Source organism: Pongo pygmaeus, chromosome 16 (assembly GCF_028885625.2).
Source record: "Pongo pygmaeus isolate AG05252 chromosome 16, NHGRI_mPonPyg2-v2.0_pri, whole genome shotgun sequence".
Classification (NCBI taxonomy): domain Eukaryota; kingdom Metazoa; phylum Chordata; class Mammalia; order Primates; family Hominidae; genus Pongo; species Pongo pygmaeus.
The window spans coordinates 26944198-26967165 of record NC_072389.2 but is presented as its reverse complement, the minus strand read 5'-3'; the positions used below and the strand labels follow the sequence as shown (position 1 = coordinate 26967165).

Here is a 22968-nt window from a genome sequence, read left to right as displayed (position 1 = left end):
GCTGGTTGCACCCTTTTATCATTAGGAAATACCCTCTTTATCTCTCACATAGCTCTTTCATTAGAGTATTTTTTAATATGTAAAAGAAAATAAAGTCTTGGAACCACCAAACCTGTTATGCTAAGGGAGACATGAGTTTGGGAGCTGAGTCGTGCAACACTGCCATTCTTTCTCCCCAAAGAGATAGCTGCCATTTCACAACCCTGTGTGATGGCATTAGACATAAGCCAGGTCCCCACTACCACAAAAGGCCACGTACCTCTCCATATGGCCCCCCTTACAAACTGTTCACAGGGACATTCCTTGCTAGCCCCTAAATCTTTCCGGATCTATGTCCCCCTATAAAATAAGCATATGTTAGTTGTAACTGTGGCTATGCAACCTCAGCTTAAAATGTAAAACTGAGTTCTATTCAATCTGACACTGACAATGTTGATTACAGGCTTATCTTCCCAGGTACAGAACAAGAACATGAGATCAATCACTCTTCCACCTACCCTAAGATGGCTGCATAATTGACTCTTTCCTCCCTCTTTTCAGATGTTTACCTTATCTTACCTAAAATGAAGATTACTGAGCACTAATTAGAGCTTCCTAAGAATGTAACCACCCCTTCACTCCCTGCTCCCCCTCCCTTTCTTCTGTCCTGCCTGCATTCTCCCCTTACATGCTGAGTTCCCAAAACCCTCTTTGGAAAGCACAGGTCACAGGCGTTTCTGTGGCTTGTGTTTTTTCCAGGGGTGTCATGAAATTGTGCTCAACAAAGGTCTATTGATGGAGGCACTTGCCTCATTTGGTCACTCATTTTTTGTTTAACAGATATAAATAGAGTTACCCCTGTTTTTATTTACTTAGTCTTTGCTTTGTCAGTCTTTGTCAATTTTTCTTTTTTAAAAATAAATTTTCTTGTGTACAGTTAAGGCTTACAACATGATGTTATGGGTTATACACAGATTGTAAAAAGACTCCTATACTGAAAGAAATTAACACACCAATCATTTCACATAGTTCCCCATTTCCTTGTTGCTTTTGTGGCAAGAGCAGTTGAAATCTACTCATTGAGCATGAATTTCACATACAGAACAATTTTGTTCCCTGCAGTCCTCATGTCACACATTACATCTCTAGGCTTGTTCATCCTTCATACCTGCTACTTTGTATCCTTTGGCCTCCATGTCCCCAATTCCTCCCCTCTCCTATCTCCCCTGGTAAACAATATTTTACTCTCTATCTCTGTAGATTTATTTACACTTTTAAATCCCACATATAAATGAGTTTACACAATATTTGGTTTTCTGTGTATGCTTTATTTCACGTAGCATCACATCCTCCAGCCTCATCCATCTTGTGGCAAATGGCAAGACCTTGTTTGTTTTCTGGGCTGAATAATATTCCATTGTGTATGTGTGCCACAGTCTCTTTATCCATTTATCCATTGATGGACACTTAGATTGTTACCATATCTTGGCTATTGTGATTAAGACTGCAGTGAACATGAGAATACAGGTATCTTTACAAAGTAATGATTTCATTTCCTTTGGCTGTATGCTGAGGAGAGGGATTGCTGAGTCATATGGCAGTTCTATTTTTAATTTCTGTAGAAATCTTCATACTCTTTTCCAGAATGGCTGTACCAATCTACATTCTCATCCATAGCATGCAAAAGTTCCCATTTCTCCACACTCTTGCCAACATTTATCTTTTGACTTTTTGATAATGGTCGTAAGGGGTGTGAGGGAGTATCTCAGTGGGTTTGATTTGCATTTCCCTAATGATCTATAATGCAGAACACCTTTCAGATACCTACTTGCTATTTTTATATCTTCTTTAAAGAAAGGTCTCTTCAAGTTTTTTTTTTAACATTTTAAAAATTGGGTTATTTGTTTTGAGTTGTATCAATTATTTATACATTTTGGATTTCTTTTTTTGAGACAGGGTCTTGCTCTGTTATGCAGACTGGAGTACAGTGACACAACCACAGCTTACTTGACCTTCTGGGCTCAAATACTCTCCCATCTCAGCCTCCCAAGTAGCTGTGACTAGAGGTGCACACCACCATGCCTGGCTAATTTTTAAATGTTTTGTTGAGACAGGGTCTCACTATGTTGCTAGGCCTGGACTCAAACTCCTGGGCTCAAGTGATCCTCCCACCTCAGCTTCTGAAAGTGCTGGGGTTAAGGAGTGAGCCACTGCACCTGGCTAAATGTTGGATATTTACTCCTAATTGGCTGGGTGCGGTGGCTCACACTTGTAATCCCAGCACTTTGGGAGGCTGAGGCACTTGGATCACTTTTGGTCAGGTGTTTGAGACCAGCCTGGCCAATATGGTGAAACATCATAATGGAGTTTTGGTTTCTTTAACTGGGAAATGAGGATCATGACCATACCTGCCAAGCAGGAGAGGAGATGGGCTGATGTGTGTTGTGAAGCCCAACATGGTAAAACCCCGTTTCTACTAAAAATACAAAAATTAGCCAGGCATAGTGAGGCTGAGGCAGGAGAATTTCTTGAACCCGGGAGATGGAAGTTGTAGTGAGCTGAGATCGCACCATTGCACTTCAGCCTAGGCAACAGAGCAAGACTTCGTCTCAAATAAAAAAAAGAATATTCACTTCAATAAATGGTGAGACCAGCTTTGCAAAGATGATGGTGAGAGAAGTCTAGCATGGCTGACTCCATCTTGCTTCCAGTCTCACGGGCCTGCTGTCTTTGCTCATTCCTGGGCATAGGCCAAATCAGCCATGGGAGAAACGTAGTCCATAGTCTATCGTTGCCATTTCCAGTCCTCCAGGGTCCCCTCTTTCACTCCACACTTAGTTATCAATTTGTTACTCTGCTTTAAAATGTACTTTTTGGTTGTCATCTCAGCTACTTGGGAGACTGAGGCAGGAGAATCGCTTGAACCTGGGATGTGGAGGTTGCAGTGAGCTGAGATCACACCTTGCACTCCAGCATGGGTGACAGAACAAAACTCTGTCTCAGAAAACAAATATAACATGAAATGGTAATGTCTTTCTTTAAAACCAAGGAAAACATGCAAGGCGGATGTCTTCCTGTCACTTCGCACAGTCTACTGCCATAGCACCTGAGCCCCAGACCCCAAACTCACTGTCCTGCTCAGGGACCCCCAGACCACACTGGCCATTGAGAGCACCCCAAGTACTCTCCTATCCTCACCTCACTCCTGCAGTAAATGGCTAAATGAATAACTCAGAAGTGAAGCCTAAAACAAAAAGAAAATGCACATGCGGAACAGGAGAGGCGAGCAGAGGCCAGTCTGGAGGCCTGGGCTGATATGCTGCAAAGAGATGTCTCCGGGTGCTGCCTGTGGGGCACAGTCTGCCATTCAGAACACACCTAGAGAAGCCCTAACCATTAAAGAGCACCCATTCCTGAGTCCCCTGCCTGCCCACAAAACTTTCCTTGAAACACCCTAAACTCTGAGCCTTTGGGGAGGCAGATTTCAGTGATAACTCCAGTCCTTCCACGTGGCTGGCATTGAGTTAATTCAACTCCTTTCTGCAATAACATGGCCTCAGTGAACTGGTTTGTCTGTGCAGCAAGCAGGAAGAACCCACCGGGGAATTACAATGGTATTGGGAAAACTGGATTTCCACGTGCAAAAGAATTAATGATGTTACCCCAAGTGGTTGGGGATGCAATCACAGGGGTGTGGACATGGTCCTCATGTACTGAGTCCACGTCTGGATGAGGCCACAGGTTAAGTCCAGGTGGGGTGAGTCTAAGAAACATCCCAAAAGGCCAATCTTTGGTTCCACAATAGTGATGTTGTCTACAGGAGTCATTGGGGAAGACACAAATCTTGTGACCTCTGGCCACATAACTCCTGAGCAGTAAGGGATTACAGAAACTATGCCTGTATTTTCACAGAATTCAGGATCCCCACCCCAAATCCTAATCTTGTGGCCTTTCATTCATCTTACAAAAGTGGGTTCAGCTCCTGGACAAGGAAAAGATCAGTTTTAGGGAGGTTCTATTATCATCCTTGCTTCAACGTTAGCATAGCAGACAAGCGCAGAACCAAAAATTAACACGTGGGAAATTATACACCACAAATAGACAGTACAATCCATGGACCAACCAAGGGAATGGTGATAGCAGAATGTCAGGAAAGGACTTTATAATGTGTAGACCTTAGAGAAATAAGGAACTGAGACAAGAATCCATTTGAATTCTTGGAAATAAAAAATGTAATTACCATGTTGGCCAGACTGGTCTCCCACTCCTGACATCAGGTGATCCACCTCCCTCAGCCTCCCAAAGTGCTGGGATTACAGGTGTGAGCCACCATGCCTGGCCTGGTCCTGCATTTTTGTCTTTCATATGCAGAATACAGCTAAAAAATGAGAAGAAATCTGATATATTTTCATTTTTGTGATTTTATTTTGTTGTTTGGTTTTGGGGTTTCTTTTGAAACAAGGTCTCACTCTGTTGCCTAGGCTGGAGTACAGTGGCATGATCATAGCTCACTAAAACCTCAAACTCCTGAGCTCAAGCGATTGTCCCACCTCAGCCTGGGGCTACATGTGCACACCACCATATTTGGCTAATTTTTTAATTTTTTTATTTTTATGTATTTTTTGAGATGGGGTCCCACTCTGTCACCCAGGCTGGAGTGCAGTGCCACCATCTCGACTCACTGCAAGCTCCACCTCCCGAGTTCTCGCCATTCTCCAGCCTCAGCCTCCTGAGTAGCTGGGACTACAGGCAGTCGCCACCCTGCCCAGCTAATTTTTTTTAATTTTTAGTAGAGACGGGGTTTCACCGTTTTAGTCTCCTGACCTCGTGATCCACCCGCCTTGGCCTCCCGAAGTGCTGGTGTTACAGGCGTGAGCCACCGCGCCTGGCCTAACTTTTTTATTTTTAGTAGAGACAAAGTCTCGCATTGTGGCCAAGGCTGGTCTTGAACTCCTGAGCTCAAGCGATCGACCTGCCTCGGCCTCCCAAAGTGCTGGCATAAGCCACTGAGCCTGGCCTGATTTTCAATGTTTTATGCATCATTCATCATCTCTTCTCCCGGTACCTTTTTTCTCTTTTTCTTTGTCCTTGATATTCTGAAGTTTCATTCTGTATGTGTGCGTGAGCATGTGTATACAGACACACACACACACCTCTTTACAAGTTCTGTTCAGCTCTCAGTTCAGTAATTGCTGAATTGTTAATTTCAGTCATGACATTTTTTATTTCCAAGGATTCAAACTGATTTTTGTCTCAGTTCCTTCTCTATTTCTCTAAGGCCTACATATTATAAAGTCCTTTCCTGACATTCCGCTTCGCCATTCCCTTGGTTCTTCCACGGATTTTACTGTCTATTTGTGATGTATATCTTCCCCCACATGTGTTAATTCCTGGTTCTGCCCTTGTCTGCTATGAGAGGCTTGTCTAGGTGTGTTTTGAATGGCAGACTGCTCTCTCCTGTTCCCCGTGTGCATTTTCTTTTTGGCTTCTCTTCTGAGTTATTTAGCCATTTCCTGCATGAATGAGGTGAGGATAGGAGAGTAGGTGGTGTGCCCTCAATGTTCAGTGTGTTCTGGGGGTCCCCGAGCAGGACAGTGAGTTTGGGGTCTGGGGCTGGGGCACTATGTCAGTAGGCTGTGTGAAGTGACAAGAAGACATCCATTTTGCACACTTTGTTTTCTTTTTTAAAGAAAGATGTTACCATCTCAATTCCCTGGGGGTCCCCTCTTTCACTCCATGCTTAGTTATGAATTTGTCACTCTGCTTTAAAATATATGTATTTTTTGTAATCCCAGCTACTCGGCCGACTGAGACAGGAGAATCGCTTGAACCTGTGAGGTGGAGGTTGCAGTGAGCTGAGATCATGCCATTGCACTCCAGCCTGGGCGACAGAACGAAATTCTGTCTCAAAATACATTTTTTTTTTTTTTTTTTTTTTTTTACTATGTCTAATGATGTTCTATAGAAGAAAGAGATGTAGCATGTGGTCACGCTGCTGTCTTGACAGTGGAATTTTTGTTGTTGCTGCTTTCTCTTTTGAGACGGAGTCTCGCTCTTGTGGCCTAGGCTGGAGTGCAGTGGCGCCTTCTTGACTCACTGCAACTTCCACCCGGGTTCAAGTGATTATCCCACCTCAGCCTCCCGAGTAGCTGGGATTACAGGCACCCACCACCATCCCCAACTAATTTTTGTATTTTTAGAGGGCCAGGGTTTTGCCATATTGGACAGGCTAGTCTTGACCTCCTGATCTCAGGTGATCTGCCTGCCTCAGCCTACCAAAGTGCTGGGATTACAGGCATGAGCCACCGCGCCCGGCCAACAGTGGACTGCTTTTGTCTGTCTACTGCATGAAATAGTAACACCTCGCAGGCGAGGAGCTCAATATGGATCTAGACCAGAATGAGGATGGAAGAGGCGGAGCGGTATTGGGGCCTGAGTCCCAGTCCTCCAGCTCATTCTGGCCACACTGTGTGGGTCTTCTCTTGTGCCTACTCAGCCCTGGATGCTGGTGTTGGCTGAGATGTCCACTCCTTCAAGGGTTCTTGATCTCTGGTGCAAGTTCCGTTGTCTCAGCATCAACTTGTTCTGGGCCCAGCCCACCCAGCTGACTGTGTCCTGTCTTGCAGTGGCCAAGCCGCTCTTAAGAGGGCTGCAGGCAGTTCTGTGAGGCCACTGCCTGAGGACACTCTGCTTAGTAGCCTCACTGTTTCTTTTTTTTTTTTTTCTTTTTCTCTTTCTGGGATTTTTATTTCTTTAAAATAATTCATACAGACGGTTACAATCACAGACATGATTTTAACCAAAATCTTGCTAGCCTATCACATCAGCAGGATGGCACTGGTGCAGGCGGGGATGCTGCTACCCTCTGTGTCCCCAGGACAGAAGTCGATGGGCAGCGGGCAAGCTGGGCAGTGCCCAAGCTTTTTGTCTTGAAGCTGCTTCGTGATGCTGTCTTCATTTGGAACAAGGGGGGATTCATGGCAAAATTAGGAAAAACAGCCTTTGTTTTGTTTTCCTATTCTAAAAATAAGCAGGTAGAAGAAACAATGCACTGTGTGGCATGAAAAGAAAAACGGGAATGATTCATTGTCCTGAGAAGTTTGCCAACTGCCTCATTCCGGGGCACATTCCAACATAAAAACAAACAAACAAAAAAAACAAAACAACAAACAAAAAACAAAACTCTGAAACTGACTTCCAAATGTTCCTTCAGGTTTCCTTTTTGTTAACAGCTAAGCAAACAGATCTTTGTAATGTTCTAAAAACTGTACACAGACAAGAACGTTCATGGGAGAATAACTACTGACTTCTGCTTAACGAGGAAGGCAAAGGACACAGGGCAGAGCACCCATAAGACAGATGACGACAACCGACACGAGGCCCAGCGCTGCCCCCTCCCGCCTCCTGAAAGCCCGGACCAGTCTCTGCAGTGCCAGGGCAGCCACACAGGCGCCTCCTCCACACACTCTGGTCCAAGGGTTTCCAGGCCCTCCGCCCAGGCGCCCGGGCTGGAGAGCTCCTCCGGGGCTACAACTGGTCACTGGTGTGGTCTCTATCCGCCTTGGGCTTGATGGTTTGGCCAGGAGAAGGGGCCCCTGTGGGGCGGGTGTGCCATAGGGGAGAGGCTGTGGGACACGAACAAGGCGCTGGGGACGATACCTTCCACAGCAGCTGGGATGCCAGTGGGGCCACGCCCACCACACCCGGAGGGTACCCGTCGAGCTCAGGGTGCACGACGGCGGGGTCCACGCTGGCCCAGTGGGTGGCAGCCGTCAGATGGTCCTTGTTGACACAGTTCTTCAGGCTGTCTGGGATACGGCTCTGCGGATCTCCTGCACCGCCTCCTCTGGCATCTCGGTGGATGCCAGCTCGCTGTACCACGCAGCGTGGGGGGTGCAGAAGAGATTGGGTGCAACCTTCGGGGGCCCTGGCTAAAGCTAAAGGGTTCCCACTCGTGCATGACCAGGGCCTTGCCGCGGATCCGACCCTCCTTCAGGGCCTGGGCCAATGCCTTCTTGTCCACCAGGCCGCCCCAGACAGTGTTCACCAGTGTTCACCCTTGTCTCACTCTAAGGAACAGCAGCATTGCAAAGGAAATTGGCAGCCAGGCGCAGTGGTTCACGATTGTAATCCCAGCACTTTGGGAGGCCAAGGCAGGTGGATCACTTGAGGTCAGGAGTTTGACATCAGCCTAGCCAACATGGTGAAAACCCATCTCTACTAAAAATACAAAAATTAGCTGTGTGTGTTGGTGTATGCCTGTAATCTCAGCTACTCAGGAGGCTGAGGCAGGAGAATCGCTGGAACCTGGGAGGCAGAGTTTGCAGTAAGCAGAGTTGATGCCACTGCACTCCAGCCTGGGTGACAGAAGGAGACTCTGTCTCAATGAATAAATAAATAAATAAATAAAGGAAAGCAACATAAACTGTGTTGTCTGCACAAACAGTTTAGGCACAGTGAGCCACTCTTATTAGGTAGGGAATGGTGACAGGCCTCTCTAAACCCATGTTCCCAGACGCCAACTTTGCAAGCAGCCCTCTCTAAGGATAGTAGTCTCAGGTCTGCTATTCTAACTCTTCTGAACAGCATCCTAGACAAAATTCCTAATTCTTTTTTTTTTTTTCTCACTATGGAGTCTTGTTCTGTTGCCCAGGCTGGTCTTGAACTCCCGGGCTCAAGCAATCCTCCCACTTCAGCCTCCCAAAGGGCTAGGACTACAGGTGTGAGCCACCACCCCTGGCCAGGTTCTACTTTTTAATATTTAAAATATGAAATAGGCTGGGCAAGGTGGCTCACCCCTGTAATCCCAGAACTTTGGGAGGCTGACGCGGGTGGATCACTAGAGGTCAGGAGTTCCAGACCAGTCTGGCCAACATGGTGAATCCCCGTCTCTACTAAAAATACAAAAATTAGCCGAGTGTGGTGGCAGATTCCCATAATCCCAGCTGCTCGGAAGCCTGAGGCACTTAAATCGGGGATGTTGAGATTGCAGTGAGCCGATAACATGCCACTGCACTCCAGCCTCGGTGACAGAGTGAGACTCTGTCTCAGAAAAAAAAAAAAAAAAAAAAAGAAACCTAGATGGTGTCAGTGATTTCTATTTCATCAGGTCTGGAGGCACTCTGTACCTGATTGCTCTACTTTTAGTGGTGCTAAGTTCAAATAATTCAGGTGGTGAGAACTGACTCCTTCACTGCAAACATCCCCCATCATCCTCTCATCTAATACGGTATTTTCATCCATTGCCATCTTTGCCTCAATTAATTAATTAAATACCACAAAATGGTGATTTTTTTTTTTTTTTGAGATGGAGTTTCACTCTGTTGGCAGGCTGGAGTGCAGTGGCGCAATCTTGGCTCACTGCAACCTCTGCCTCCCAGGTCCAATTGATTCTCCTGTCTCAGCCTCCTGAGTAGTTGGAATTAAAGGCACACACCACCACACCCAGCTAATTTTTGTATTTTGAGTAGAGACAGGGTTTCACCATGTTGGCCAAGATGGCCTCGATCTCCTGACCTCGTGATCTGCCCTCCTCAGCCTCTCAAAAGTGTCATCCTAGGATTATAGGTGTGAGCCATGGCATCCGGTCACAATGCTGATTTTTATAATTCAATCATTCTATGTTTACTAATGGAATATATATATATATATATTTTTTTTTTTTTGAGATAGCCTCTTACTCTGTCACCCAGGCTGGAGTGCAGTGGCCCAATCTTGGCTCACTGCCACCCCCGCCTGCCCGGTTCAAGCGATTCCTATGCATCAGCCTCCTGAGTAGCTGGGATTGCACGAGTGCACCACCATGCCTGGCTAATTTTTGTATTTTTAGTAGAGAGGTCTTTCATCATATTGGCCAGGCTGTCCTCGAACTCCTGACCTCGTGATCCACCTGTCTCAGCCTCTCAAAGAGCTTGGATTAGAGGCATGAGCCACAGTGCCTGGCCAGAATCTTTGTTAATGTGCATTTTGGTATATACACTGAGACACACACACACATATTCCAATATATATCAATGTATGTGATAGCCTCACCTAGGTGAAGATATAGCAGATTTTTTTTTTTCAGATTTTTTTTTTTTTTTTTCCTTTTTGAGACAGAGTCTTGCTCTGTCACAGAGGCTGGAGTGCAGTGACGTGATCTTGGCTCACGAGTTCAAGGGATTTTCATGCCTCAGCCTCCTGAGTAGCTGGGATTACAGGCATGTACCAACATGCCTGGCTAATTTTTGTGTTTTTGGTTTTGCCATGTTGTCCAGGTTAGTCTCAAACTCCCAGCCTCAAGTGATCCAGCTGCCTTGGCCTCCCAAAGTGCTGGGATTACAGATGTGAAACAGTGCACTCAGCCGTTTCTTTTCTTTTCCTTTCTTTCTTCCTTTTTTTTTTTTTTTTTTTTTTTGTGACTGGTCTGGCTTAGTCACTGAAGTGACAGGCTGCGGTGCAGTGGCACAATCATAGCTCATTGCAGCCTCAAACTCTTGAGCTCAAGCAATCCTCCTGCCTCAGCCTCCTGAGTAGCTGAGACTACAGGCGCACACCAGCATGCCATGCTAATTTTTAATTTTTTGTAGAGATGGGATCTCGCTATGTTGCCCAGGCTGGTCTCTAACTCCTGGGCTCAAGTGACCCTCTCGCCTAGGCCTCCCAAAGTGCTGGGATTACAGATGTGAAGCAGTGCACTCAGCCTTTCTTCTCTTTTCTTTTCCTTTCTTTCTTCCTTTCCTTTCCTTTCTCTTTTTTTTGGCGACTGGTCCTGCTCAGTCACTGAAGTGACAGGCTGCAGTGCAGTGGCACAATCATAGCTCACTGCAGCCTCAAACTGTTGAGCTCAAGCAATCCTCCTGCCTCAGCCTCCTGAGTAGCTGAGACTACAGGCGCACACCAGCATGCCATGCTAATTTTTAACTTTTTGTAGAGATGGGATCTCACTATGTTGCCCAGGCTGGTCTCTAACTCCTGGGCTCAAGCGACCCTCTCACCTAGGCCTCCCGAAGTGCTGGGATTACAGGCGTGAGCCATTGCACCCAGCCAAGATACGGCAGATTTCTAGTACCCCAGAGAGCTCCTTCCTGATCTAACTTTCCCACAAAAGAAACTACTCTTCTGACTTCAATCATTGTCAGTTCTGCCTTCCTGCACTTCATCTAAGTGGGCTGGTACAGTGCACTGTCTCTCATACCTGGCTCCCTCTATTCACCCATGTTGTTGAACGTTCCTACCACTTCATTTTTCTTTTTTGGCTGTGTAGTATTCCATGATGTGACTATCACCACTTATTCACTCTCCTGTTGATGGACATTTAGGTTGTTTTCATTTGGGGCTCTTATGGATAAAAATGGCAATGAACATTCTTATATGTCCTTTTGTGGACATATGCACTCATTTCTCTTGTGTACATGCTTAGGATGGAATTTCTGAAGGTAAGCATAGATATAGCTTTAGTAGAAGCTGCCAAACAGGTTTCCAATGTGCTTATACAACTTTATGCTACTGCCAGCTGGACCATTCTTGTAGCTCTACATCTTTACCAGTACTTGGTATAACACAGCATTTAACTTTAAATAGAGATAAAACGATGGAAAGATCCAAAGAAATGTGCATGTTCCTGAAGAACATCCAATAAACGGCCTATTTTATTCATCTGTTTCTGGCACTGAAAACCACTGCATGGCCAGATCAGGAAGGAGGCCTGGTACAACTCCCAAGGAGGCACGTGTCCCTCGGGTGGGCTTCGTGTCCCAGAAACTCCAGGGAAGGGGTGGAGAGGTACCTTCTGGGTGATCTGGTCTCCTCTGGATTTTCTTGTCCCCTAGGGCTCCCTCCAAAGAGACAGAGCACAGCCTGGCCAGGGAGCAGTATCTCCTGCTGTGCTTGCTGTGAGCCAGCCACTCTGCCCTCTTTCAGGAATTACAAAATCCATAGGTCCCTGGCATCCTTATTTATGTATTTATTCATTTATGAGGCATGGTTTTCCTCAGCTCTGTTGGATGGGTCTCTGTGAAGGGAGCTTGGTGGGGGCGAGTGGCTCCTCCCTGGAGGCAGGCCGCTGGTTAGAATCTTTGGAGCTCCAGGTCTCATGAGTGGGGGCCAGGCTCCCTAGAGAAACCCTTCTTGGCTAGGGCTGGGGAGCCCACCAGAGTGACTCAATCAGTTCTCAGGGCCTGTGGTGGGGCCAAGTGGTTTTGAGAAGCCAGTGTTCGGCTCCATCCTAAAGAGCACTCATGCAAGTTGGGGAGGAGGGCCGGGGTGCACAGCTCTGAGCCGAGTCAGACCCACCTCAGCACTGAGCCCAGCAGAAGGAGGCCCAGAGTCACTGACCATAAAACGAGCAGATGCCTCCCCCGTGCTGGTTGAGATGAGTCTTGGTCATCAACTCTAATAACTTCTAACTGCACCCAGAAATACTGATTCACACAGCAACTAGTGAATAATAGCCTTTTAGAGCTAAAAAAGCCTTGTATGATTTATTATAAGTTGACATATGCATTTTACACAAACTAGAGGCACCGTGGTGGGCCAGCAGCAGCCTGTTCAGGGGCCACAACAAGGAGACTGGATTTCCTTAAGTGCAATGGGAGTTACTGGCAAGGCTTTAAGGTTTTAGCCACAGGAAAGATGAATGTATTTCAGAGCAATGTGGGTGGATTCAAAATGAGGTTTAGAACTAGATCAATGTTTTTTTTTTTTTTTAGATGGAATCTGACTCTCATTGCCCAGGCTGGAGTGCAGTGGTGCTATTTTGGCTCATTGCAACCTCTGCCACCCGGGTTCAAGCGATTCTCCTGCCTCAGCCTCCTGAGTCGTTGGGATTACAGGCACCCACCACCATGCCCGGCTAATTTTTGTATTTTTAGTAGAGATGGGGTTTCACCATCCTGGCCAGGCAGTTCTTGAACTCCTGACCTCGTGATCTACCCGCCTTGGCCTCCCAAAGTATTAAAATTTTTTTTTTTGAGACGGAGTCTTGCTGTGTCACCCAGGCTGGAGTGCAGTGGCCTGATGTCGGCTCACTGCAAGCTCCTCCTCCCAGGCTCACGCCATTCTCCTGCCTCAGCCTCCCGAGTAGCTGGGACTACAGGCGCCTGCCACGATGCCCGGCTAATTTTTTGTATTTTTTTAGTAGAAACGGGGTTTCACCGTGTTAGCCAGGATGGTATCGATCTCCTGACTTCGTGATCCATCCGCCTCGGCCTCCCAAAATGCTGGGATTACAGGGGTGAGCCACCATGCCCAGCCAAGTATTAAATTTTTTATTTGAAAAATCTCCCCTCTCCAAAGATCTCCCAGCATTTCTGAAGAGGTCTCTACCTAGGTAAGGAGAAGAAACAATTCTTGGCTGGGTACAGTGGCTCACGCCTGTAATGCCAGCACTTTGGAAAGCATGGTTGGTGGATTCCTTGATCCCAGAAGCTCAAGATCAGCCTGGCCAATATGGTGAAACCCCATCTCTACTAAAAATACAAAAATCAGTCGGATGTGGTGGTGCATGCCTGTAATCCCAGCTACTTGGGAGGCTGAGGCAGGAGAATCGCTTGAATCTGGGAGGTGGAGGTTGTTGTGAGCTGAGATCACGCCATCGTACTCCAGCCTGGGCAACAAGAGTGAAACTCTGTCTCAAACAAACAAAAAACAAAAACAAAAAACACAGTGTAACATGTTATTATAAAGTCACTGCTCAGGGACCAACTTGTCCCCTCCTGTGCCTCTAGAGGGAAGCTCCCTCCCACTGTTCTTTAGAGTTTTATATCTTAAGTACAGGAGTCAACAAACTAGGCCTATGCACCACATCTGGCACCCAGCCTTTATTTATTTTTTCAGATGGCGTCTCACTCGGTCACCCAGGCTGCAGTGTGGTAGCACAATCTCAGCTCACTGCAACTTCCGCCTCCCAGATTCAAGCAATTCTCCTGCCTCAGCCTACTGAGTAGCTGGGATTACAGGTGCGTGCCACCATGCCCAGCTAATTTTTGTATTTTTGGTAGAGACGGGGTTTCACCATGTTGGTCATCTGGTCTCGAACTCCTGACATCAGGTGATCCGCCTGCGTTGGCCTCTCAAAGTGCTGGGATTACAGGCATGACCCATGATGCATGACCCAGCCTTTTTTAAAATGAAGGTTTTGGCTGGTGTGGTGGCTCACGTCAGTAATCCCAGCACCTTGGGAACCACTGTGCCTGGCAAATCCTTTGACATTTTTTGAAACTTTGTTTGAGCGTATGACCCACTTAGCATATGACTGGATTTTATGAACATTTTCTGTGTGCATAAAAGAATGTCTTCTATAGTTCTGTTAGATATGTATTTGTATAAAATGTATAAAATTTTGGCTGGACGTGGTAGCTCATGCACATAACCCCAGCACTTTGGGAGGCTGAGGTGGGTAGACTGCCTGAGGTCAGGAGTTCAAGAGCAGCCTGGCCAACATGGTGAAATCTCACCTCTACTAAAAATACAAAAATTAGCCAGGCGTGGTGGCAGGAGCCTGCAATCCCAGCTACTCGGGAGGCTGATGCAGGAGAATTGCTTGAGCCCGGGAGGTGTTGGTTGCAGTGAGCCAGGATCACGCCACTGCACTCCAGCCTGGGCGACAGAGTGAGACTCCATCTCAAAAAAAAAAACAAAAAAAAAAACAAAAGCAAAACATTAAAATATGTTAAGAACGCATAAATCAGAATGAAGATAAATGATGTTAAAGAGAACTAAGGTCTTTGCATTGTTTAAGAGAATATACTAAAAATAGATTTGAATGAGTCAAAAATAGATGTTATAATTAATATCTTCAGTAAGTACTAAAACTAAAAATGTATATAACATATACACTCCTTATAGACAGAGTGAGACTCTGTCACAAAAAAATAATAATTAAAAAAAAATAGAAAAGTTAGCTGAGCATGGTGGCACCGGCCTGTAATCCCAGCTACTCAGGAGGCAGAGACAGGAGAATTGCTTGAAGCCAGGAGGCGGAGGTTGCACTGAGCCAAGATCATGCCACTGCATTCCAGCCTGGGCAACAGAGTGAGACTCTGTCTCACAAAGAAGAAAAGTGATATATGCATACAGTGGAATATCATTCAGCCATTAAAAAGGATGACGTTCTGACACATGCTACAATACGGATGAAGCTTGAAGACATTATGCTAAACGCAAAAGGATAAATCTTACATGGTTCCATCTAGATGAGGTATCTGGAGTGGTCATATTCATAGAGACCAAGGTTAGATTCAAGGTTACCAGGGTTGGGGTAAGGGGAAGTAGGGTAGTTAAACTGCTTAATGGGTACAGTTTCTGATCAGAGTGGTGAAAAGTTTTGGTAAGAGAGAGTTGTGATGGTTGTGCAACTCTGTACTTAAGGTACTTAATACCCTGAATTATAAACTTAGAAAATGATTAAGTGGCTAATTTTAAGTTATATATATTTTGCCACAACGAAAAATACAGTAAAAGGTATATAAATGAAAAACCTCACTCTCCATCTAACTAATTCCACATGCCATGCAACTAAACACTTACTAGTTTCTTGAGATTCTTTTAATGTTTCTTTATGGAAAAACAAGCAAACAAGCCTAGTTACTCTAATTCTTCCCCGACACTCCATCCTGATTTTTTTAAAAAGCCAGCCAGTCATCAGTGGGTAGGACCGTCACTTCCGTTTCACTGTACTCACTCTACAGAATTACCGTATACATAGGAACCTTAAAATAACAAATTCCAATACATTGTGGTCCACAATAAGTATTTCATTAATATTTGGTGGAAGAGAGAATATAAACATTCTGCCATACCTGGTTCATTTATTCTGCCAAATGTATGCCTGGTATTGTGTTTTTCGGTCTTGAAACACATTTCACAAAAATCAAAGTCATCACAGTTTCTGCATTTGAATCTGGATCCATTGATAGGAAACATCTGACATCCATCACACCTATTTGTAAAATAGCAACTGAGTTAAGAAAGGTCATTTATTAAACTTACTTCAACAGAAAACCATTCGTCCCAAAGCAAATCTAGCAATCATAAAAATAACTCACGTAACCCCAGGATGAATACTGGGCACCAACTCCATTTCTGATAGCAACCCAGTCCAGTGAGACTGCTGGGGAAAGTCATCAATGATATCTTTTCCATTGGCACTGAAAGCTAGGACAGAACACAAATCACCTGATCCATCTTCCTCTTCACCAATAAAAACCTGAACTTAAAACTGCACCTAGCCATGTCATACTACATTGTAGTTATTTGTTTTTTACAAAGAGTCTTATCTTTTAGAGATAGGTACTAAAATACTTATGGATGAAATAATACATGATGTCAGCGCCTGGTTTCAAAATAATCACAAGAAGGGAGCATGAATAATTTTGGCCGTGAGGTGACAATCGTTAAAGCCAGGTGATGAGCACATGGAGGTTCATTGTAAAGTACATTCCTTACTTTTGCATTAGGTTTAAAATAGGACATTTGGGTTTTTAATTACACCAAGTCAACAATTCCATATAATACCTTTGGTATCTCAGGGAATAAAAACCACATTAATAACATGAAGACTTCTTTTGTCCTTTGATAAGAGCAACATGTCACTCAAAACAAAGAAACCAAATTCTTATTTTAAAAATTTGTCTTGTTTTGATTTGCAAATATTTTAACAATCTCTTAAACAAAGAAAAATGTTTAAAGTAAAATATTAAATAATCCATTTGTTCTTATGTAACATGAGAAGCTCTAGGAACCTCTCACCACTGTGGAACCACCACCAACTGTGGCCATTTTCTAAGCGATCTGATGAAAAGAGAGGCTTCCACAAGGTTCAGATGAACAAACAAACAATCTCTTTATGGCATCAAGAGTTTATAAAACTATACACATACTCATTTCTCATGCAACTGTTAAAACGGACATAGTATACCTTTCAAAGTGTGCCACGGATTTGATTTGGAATCTCAATAGTATCATATTAAACCAGTTCCTAATTCCCACCATTAGCACATTTCCATTTCTTAAATTCAGTCCTAAATTTTTATACAGCATGAAAAAGGGAGCCAGGCGTGGTGGCTCACGCCTGTAATCCCAACACTTTGGGAGGCCAAGGTGGGCGGATCAATAGGTGAGGAGTTCGAGACCAGCCTGGCCAACATGGTGAAACCCCATCTCTACGAAAAATACAAAAATTAGCCAGGCACGGTGGTGGGCACCTGTAATCCCAGCTACTCTGGAGGCTGAGACTGGAGAATTGCTTAAACCTGGGGATGGAGGTTGCAGTGAGCCGAGATGGTGCCACTGCACTCCAGCCTGGTCAGGGGAGGAGAAAGAAAAAGCAGTCCTGACAGTCAGGAGATGGCCTGTTAATGTCAGTGTTAGGCCATTTCACAGAACAACTGACAGGACAAGTTGACAGAACACGAACATCAGATAAGGCCACTCTGTGACTGATGAATCAAGGCACAACCAAAACCCCTCCTTAACCATGTGTGATTAAAGTTGAGTCTGATCCAAACCACAAACAACCACACAGTCCCCTATCCTGGTGATATGAATGACTGCTTCCTTACCAATCATGACATTAGCATGGCTCCGTTCTTTCTGCCTGCCAGGTAAATTTATTAAGACATCCTGTCTTAGAATTACCCCTGCTTTCTCGACCCCTCCCCCAAATACCCAACATAAACTTCATTAGTCCTTGCTCACTCCCTCTGATGGAGACACCCATTCCCCAAGGTGTGTGTTCTCCTGCACTGCAATGAGTTAACATTAATAAATCTGATTGTTTCACTGCAGGTGAGTTCCTCTGTGGCCTTTGGCAGAAGGTAATGACAAGCAAAGGAACACTCTATCTCTTTCTTCACACTTGTTTTCTTTTTTTGTGTGCTTGAACAAAAAGAAATACTAAGTACACATGCGTTAATGAAAAGTTAACATCAGGAATTTTATTACCCAGATAATATTACCTTTCACAACCCCCACACTCTGATGAGTCACAGATCCCCATTTGTATTTTGGTGTGGTGACAGAGGCTTTGACCCGCACTTTATCACCAATCTTGATGTGGGAAGAACTTGGTGGAGGATAGCCTACAGATTTCAATAACAAATCATTATAATCAGTATTCATTTATGGGAATTCTGTCTCTAAGAAAAAGCAAAAGCACTGAACAAAGAATGTGCTCACCTATAAGTTCAGCATGAATGTACCTAACCCAGTAGGTGCCCCCTTTCTGCTGCCAGTCACACTGCACACTGAGATCATGCAATCCATCTCTGTCCAGTTTGATGACTTTGCCAACATCACCTTCGCACACTTCTTCGTACGCAGGTCCAGGTCCACTTGTCCTGCGGAAGGAAAGAGTGAGAAGGGCGTGCCCTGCTCAGACTCCCTCCTCGCCAGCATCAAGCCTCCGCCACATGGTGATGAGTAACGCTCTGCCCTTCAGGAATCTGCCAACCGCACACACTGTCCGTGACGAAGGGCTCGCCTTTCCCAGTGTTACACTCGGTGCTTCTGGGTAAGCACCTTCTGCCTCCTGGGTCTTCCTTCCCTGCTCTCCAGGCACCTAACTTGATAGGACGCAGGATTCAATGGGTTTAACACGGTTAGAACCATGTCAGCTACTATTAATATGATCAAATGTTCCCCAAGTTGCTGAAGGTTCAGCTGCTTTCACTCTTCTTCTAAGACTCCTCTGAGAGAATCTGTCAGCCCCACTAGCTCTTTAACTGATGAAGATGGCAGCAATGCCCAAGGCTTATCTGAATACAGAGGCCGCAGAAGCAGCACAGAGAGTGTGGGTTGGGAAGGAAGGAGGGCTGCAGGTGCCGCTCGGGCACTGGCTCGACTAACTGGCAGACAGGTTTATTCACCACGATGGGAAACGGCAGCTACTAGAGAAAGCCAGCTGAATTTCGGACATGTTGTGATTTGCATGCACTGCACCTCCAACCAGAGATGTGAATGGGAAATCCAGACTTGAAAGTGCTTACATCATAAATGCTGAAGCAGCAATCCTAGGTCTGTGGGAGCAAGAGGGGAGAAAACGTAGGTCTGTGGGAGCAAGAGGAGAGAAAACTCGAGAAGAGTGGGCAGAATATGCCATAGTTATGGGTGAAGCCACACAGACTTCCAGGATATAAAGAACGAGCAGAGAGAAGAGCTCCCTAGAAACATGGAAAGAAACTCAGGAGAGCTGCATTCTAGACCCAAAGGAAGGCAAAGTCAAGCAAGGCTACAGTCTCAGCCACCCTGAATGCCACAAGCAAGCCAGGTGCTTCGGGGACAGTGGCCCCTGGATCTGGCAGGGAACAGACTGTGAGCCATGGTCCAACAGGGTGACTGGGCCACAGGGCCCTGGAATGGAGGGGAGGAGGGAAGAGGTGAACACAGACTTCTCTTCCGGGATAAAGGGTGACACAGAGAAGAGGGTGTCAGCCATGGGGTTCTTCAAGTGTGGCTCCGAACATGGCAAGAAAGGCTGACTCGAAAACACTCATTACCACGAACACAGGGTTACATTGCCAACCGCAACTCAACAAATGGTGGGCCCAGGTGAACCCCAGGACTTTAGCACGTCCGTGAACTCACTCATAAAAGAACACTGTACAAACAACACGAGTTTAAGACGGCAGCTATTTCATCAAGAAGCACGATGTACTGACCTGCAAAGGCCTGTTTAGTTGATTTCTTTATTTTGTGCTTTTCTAACTTGCTTCCAGCGAGGTTCACCAACTGAGCCCAGACAGACAGCATGGGCTCTGTGAAGGGCAGGCTGTTCACATTAAAGGCCACGGCAGGGAGCTGGAGAGGACACAGAAGCTGTCAGCGTGTGGCCAGTATGACTAACCAATGAAACGTGCTGAAAGTCATCAAAACCATGGGCTTAATCCTGAAATGCCACACATACCCGGAAGCCTTTTTATAGCTGAGAATAATCATTTTTTAAAATGACATAAAAGGCAAGATAGAGACTTATACATATAATAAGTATAATCTATATTAATTTTTCTTTACAAACCTGTCAACAGTAATTACATCAGTGTGGTGGTTACTATCTTCTCAGGTATTTTCTATATACTTCAAAAGTTTTCTACAACATGTACATATTCCTATAATAATAAAAAAGAGTACTTTATAGAAAATATAGTCAGGCCGGGCACGGTGGCTCACGCCTGTAATCCCAGCACTTTGGGAGGCCGAGGAGGGTGGATCACCTGAGGTCAGGAGTTTGAGACCAGCCCGGCCAACATAGTGAAACCCCATCTCTACTAAAAATACAAAATTAGCCAGGTGTGGTGGCACACACCGTAATCCCAGCTACTCAGGAGGCTGAGGCAGGAGAATCGCTTGAACCCGGGAGGCAAAGGTTGCAGAGGGACGACAAGATCATGCCATTGCACTCCAGCCTGGGTGACAAGAGCAAGACTCCATCTCAAAAAAAAAGAAAAAGAATATACAGTAACATTGCACTTGGGCTACATGAAAATAATGTAAATGGCTCCTTCTCCCTGTGCATCCTTGATTCATAGGTTAAGATAACAGTAGCTGCTACATTAAGTCACGTCACTCAAAACAACTAAGCATTTTCTACATGAAGAAAGGCTGTTTTTTTTTAAAGGTGTTTAAACATGTTTAAGTTTTTTAAAAATTTGAGTTGTTTAATAAAAAGTAGACTTCATAAATTCACATTTTAAAATAATTAGAACTACCTCATAGATGCATGGTAACTTCCAGGTTGCTAAAGCCCTCTCCGTGTCTCTGAGGCTGAAACCACAAGAACCACTGCTTTAGGTGCCCTGAGAGACAGGCCCTGCTCACCAGAGACGCACAAGCTCACACAGCTTCCTGGAAGGCAAACTTGAAGTACCAGAATCAAGTTCTTTCAAGTGCTAATGTTGGTGCTGGGTTCTAGTGTAAAGCCAATTTCCCTTAACATACAGTAACTGCGCACAAGTTCACCTACTGGTTTCAGCTGATTCAATGGGCAAACGCGACACGTCTGCATGTCAGAGAACTGCATGGTGATTTTGCCCTTCGGGGTGATGCGAGTCACGGTGCCTTCTCCAAACTCATCGTTCACAACTTGGCCACCCAGGCGCAGGCAACCATCGATGCCTCCAATCACGGCCAGGACCGCCATGAGGCCCCCCACTTCAGGGTTCTCGGAGTCGGGGGAAGTAGTCCTCTAACTAGGCCTAGTGCAGACCAAACAGCGAGCTCCACCAGGGACACTCACGGAGCTGCCCAATCCCTACAGGTTTACCTTTCAACTAAATTAATTCTGAGAACACAAACCCACCCCTTCAGAAGGCCTTCCCGCAAAGCTGTGGGTGATGGAGCGGAGCTGGGAGTTGATGTACTTGTTGATGAACCCATTCCACTGAGTCAGGGAGTGCAGCGTGTGCAGCAGTGCCACCACCTCCTCCGCCAGTGTGCTGCTGTGGGTGCCAGTCAGCGAGGCCTGCGAGCGCACCCTGCGCCGCCTTGGTGTGGACTCTGAGGAGGTAACAAGGGGAGAAGCTGCTGCACCGCTCTTCACCAGGGCACAGGGAAGGGAGATGGCCACCCACCTCTGAGTGACGGCACTATGCTGCTCTTCACTAGGGCACAGGGAAGGGAGACGGCCACCCACCTCTGAGTGACGGCACTGTGCGGCTCTTCACCAGGGCACAGGGAAGGGAGACGGCCACCCACCTCTGAGTAAGGGCACGTCGGGGGGAGCAGGTAGTGAGCAAGCTCCCCAAGAAGTCAAACAGCTTCTCCACAAGGCATTTCATGTCCCTCGCCCTTTCGGTCTTGTCCCATGATGGAAGGACTGCTTGCAACAAATGCACAGCTAAGATCTGATAAAAGAAAATTTAAAATGACAAGCATTAAAAAAAAAATCTGATTAAGAAACTAGAGATTGTTATTTTCTCTTTTCTTTTTTGAGACAGAGTCTCGCACTGTCACCCGGGCTGGAGTGCAGTGGCACGGTCTCGGCTCACTACAACCTCCACCTCCCAGGTTCAAGCGATTCTGCTTCCCTTAGCTTCCTGAATAGCTGGGATTACAAGCACCCACCACCAAGCCCAGCTCATTTTTTTTGGATTTTTAGTAGAGACAGGATTTCACTATGTTGGCCAGGCTGGTCTCAAACTCCTGACCTCATGATCCACCTGCCTCGGCCTCCCAAAGTGCTGGGATTACAGGCATGAGCCACTGCGCCCAGCCTCTCTTTATTTTCTGTTCTCATAATGCAAGTAATCATGTGAAAATGTTGAGATTCATTACTTTACAGCCAGGTAATTACACTCAAGTTGATTAGTGATTAGGATTGTCAGGGACTTTAGAAAAAAACAACATTACAGATGCATGTGTTTAAAAAAAAAGAATTATTTTTAGTTTAATTCTTAAGAGAATTACACTACAAATTCTGTGAAGCAGATGAGTGAGTAGTTGCAGGATTTACCACTTAAGAGAAAAGCAGGTAAACTAAAGGTTAGCAACTTACCAATTATCAAGGACCTCTGCCCCTTGCCTCCAGAAAATCTACCCTGTCACTTCTAGACCCTTTCTGCACTCGTTACTGAATAAAGGCCCCTGAATCTGAGGGCAGGGAACTTCAGTACATGGAGGCCTCTCTCAGGGAACTGGTTTTGCCTGCCAGCACATTACCTGTCTCTGCAGCAAGGCGGCACTGAAGGGTGCGTGCCCTTCCACGACCTTCATGAGCAGCGTGATCCGCTGCGGGGAGCTGAGGGCGCTGCACACCTGCGGCGTGAGAGCGATGCTCTGCACAAACCCCAGCATACATCAGCTCCGGTGTTGCTCCCTGTACATCAGCCTGTTTGGAGAAGCTGCGGGAGGGAAAATAGATATGCTTGGTTAACAAGTCCCTAAAGACAAATCCCTAAAGATAAATCCTTACTTTTTTTTATCAACTTATCTTATTTTCTACAATAAGCTCCTTTAAAATATATTGCAGTTTGTAAATTAATTCAAACTAATTCAAAGTGAGAAGTGGAAGGCGGC

At 45.6% G+C, this 22968-nt stretch overlaps 1 protein-coding gene across 1 annotated transcript in view; it reads right to left on the bottom strand.

Annotated features, from left to right (window-relative positions):
- Positions 1-1286: 1286 nt before the first annotated feature.
- Positions 1287-22968, bottom strand: part of LOC129028710 (putative HERC2-like protein 3) — a 44677-nt gene continuing 22995 nt past the window's right edge. Inside the window, 11 exon segments of the mRNA XM_063652335.1 lie at positions 1287-15898; positions 16005-16113; positions 17916-18038; positions 18136-18296; positions 19617-19755; positions 20918-21127; positions 21129-21149; positions 21254-21450; positions 21649-21670; positions 21672-21797; positions 22612-22793. Coding sequence (XP_063508405.1) covers positions 18136-18296; positions 19617-19755; positions 20918-21127; positions 21129-21149; positions 21254-21450; positions 21649-21670; positions 21672-21797; positions 22612-22793 — 1058 coding nt within the window. The 3' untranslated portion in view covers positions 1287-15898; positions 16005-16113; positions 17916-18038.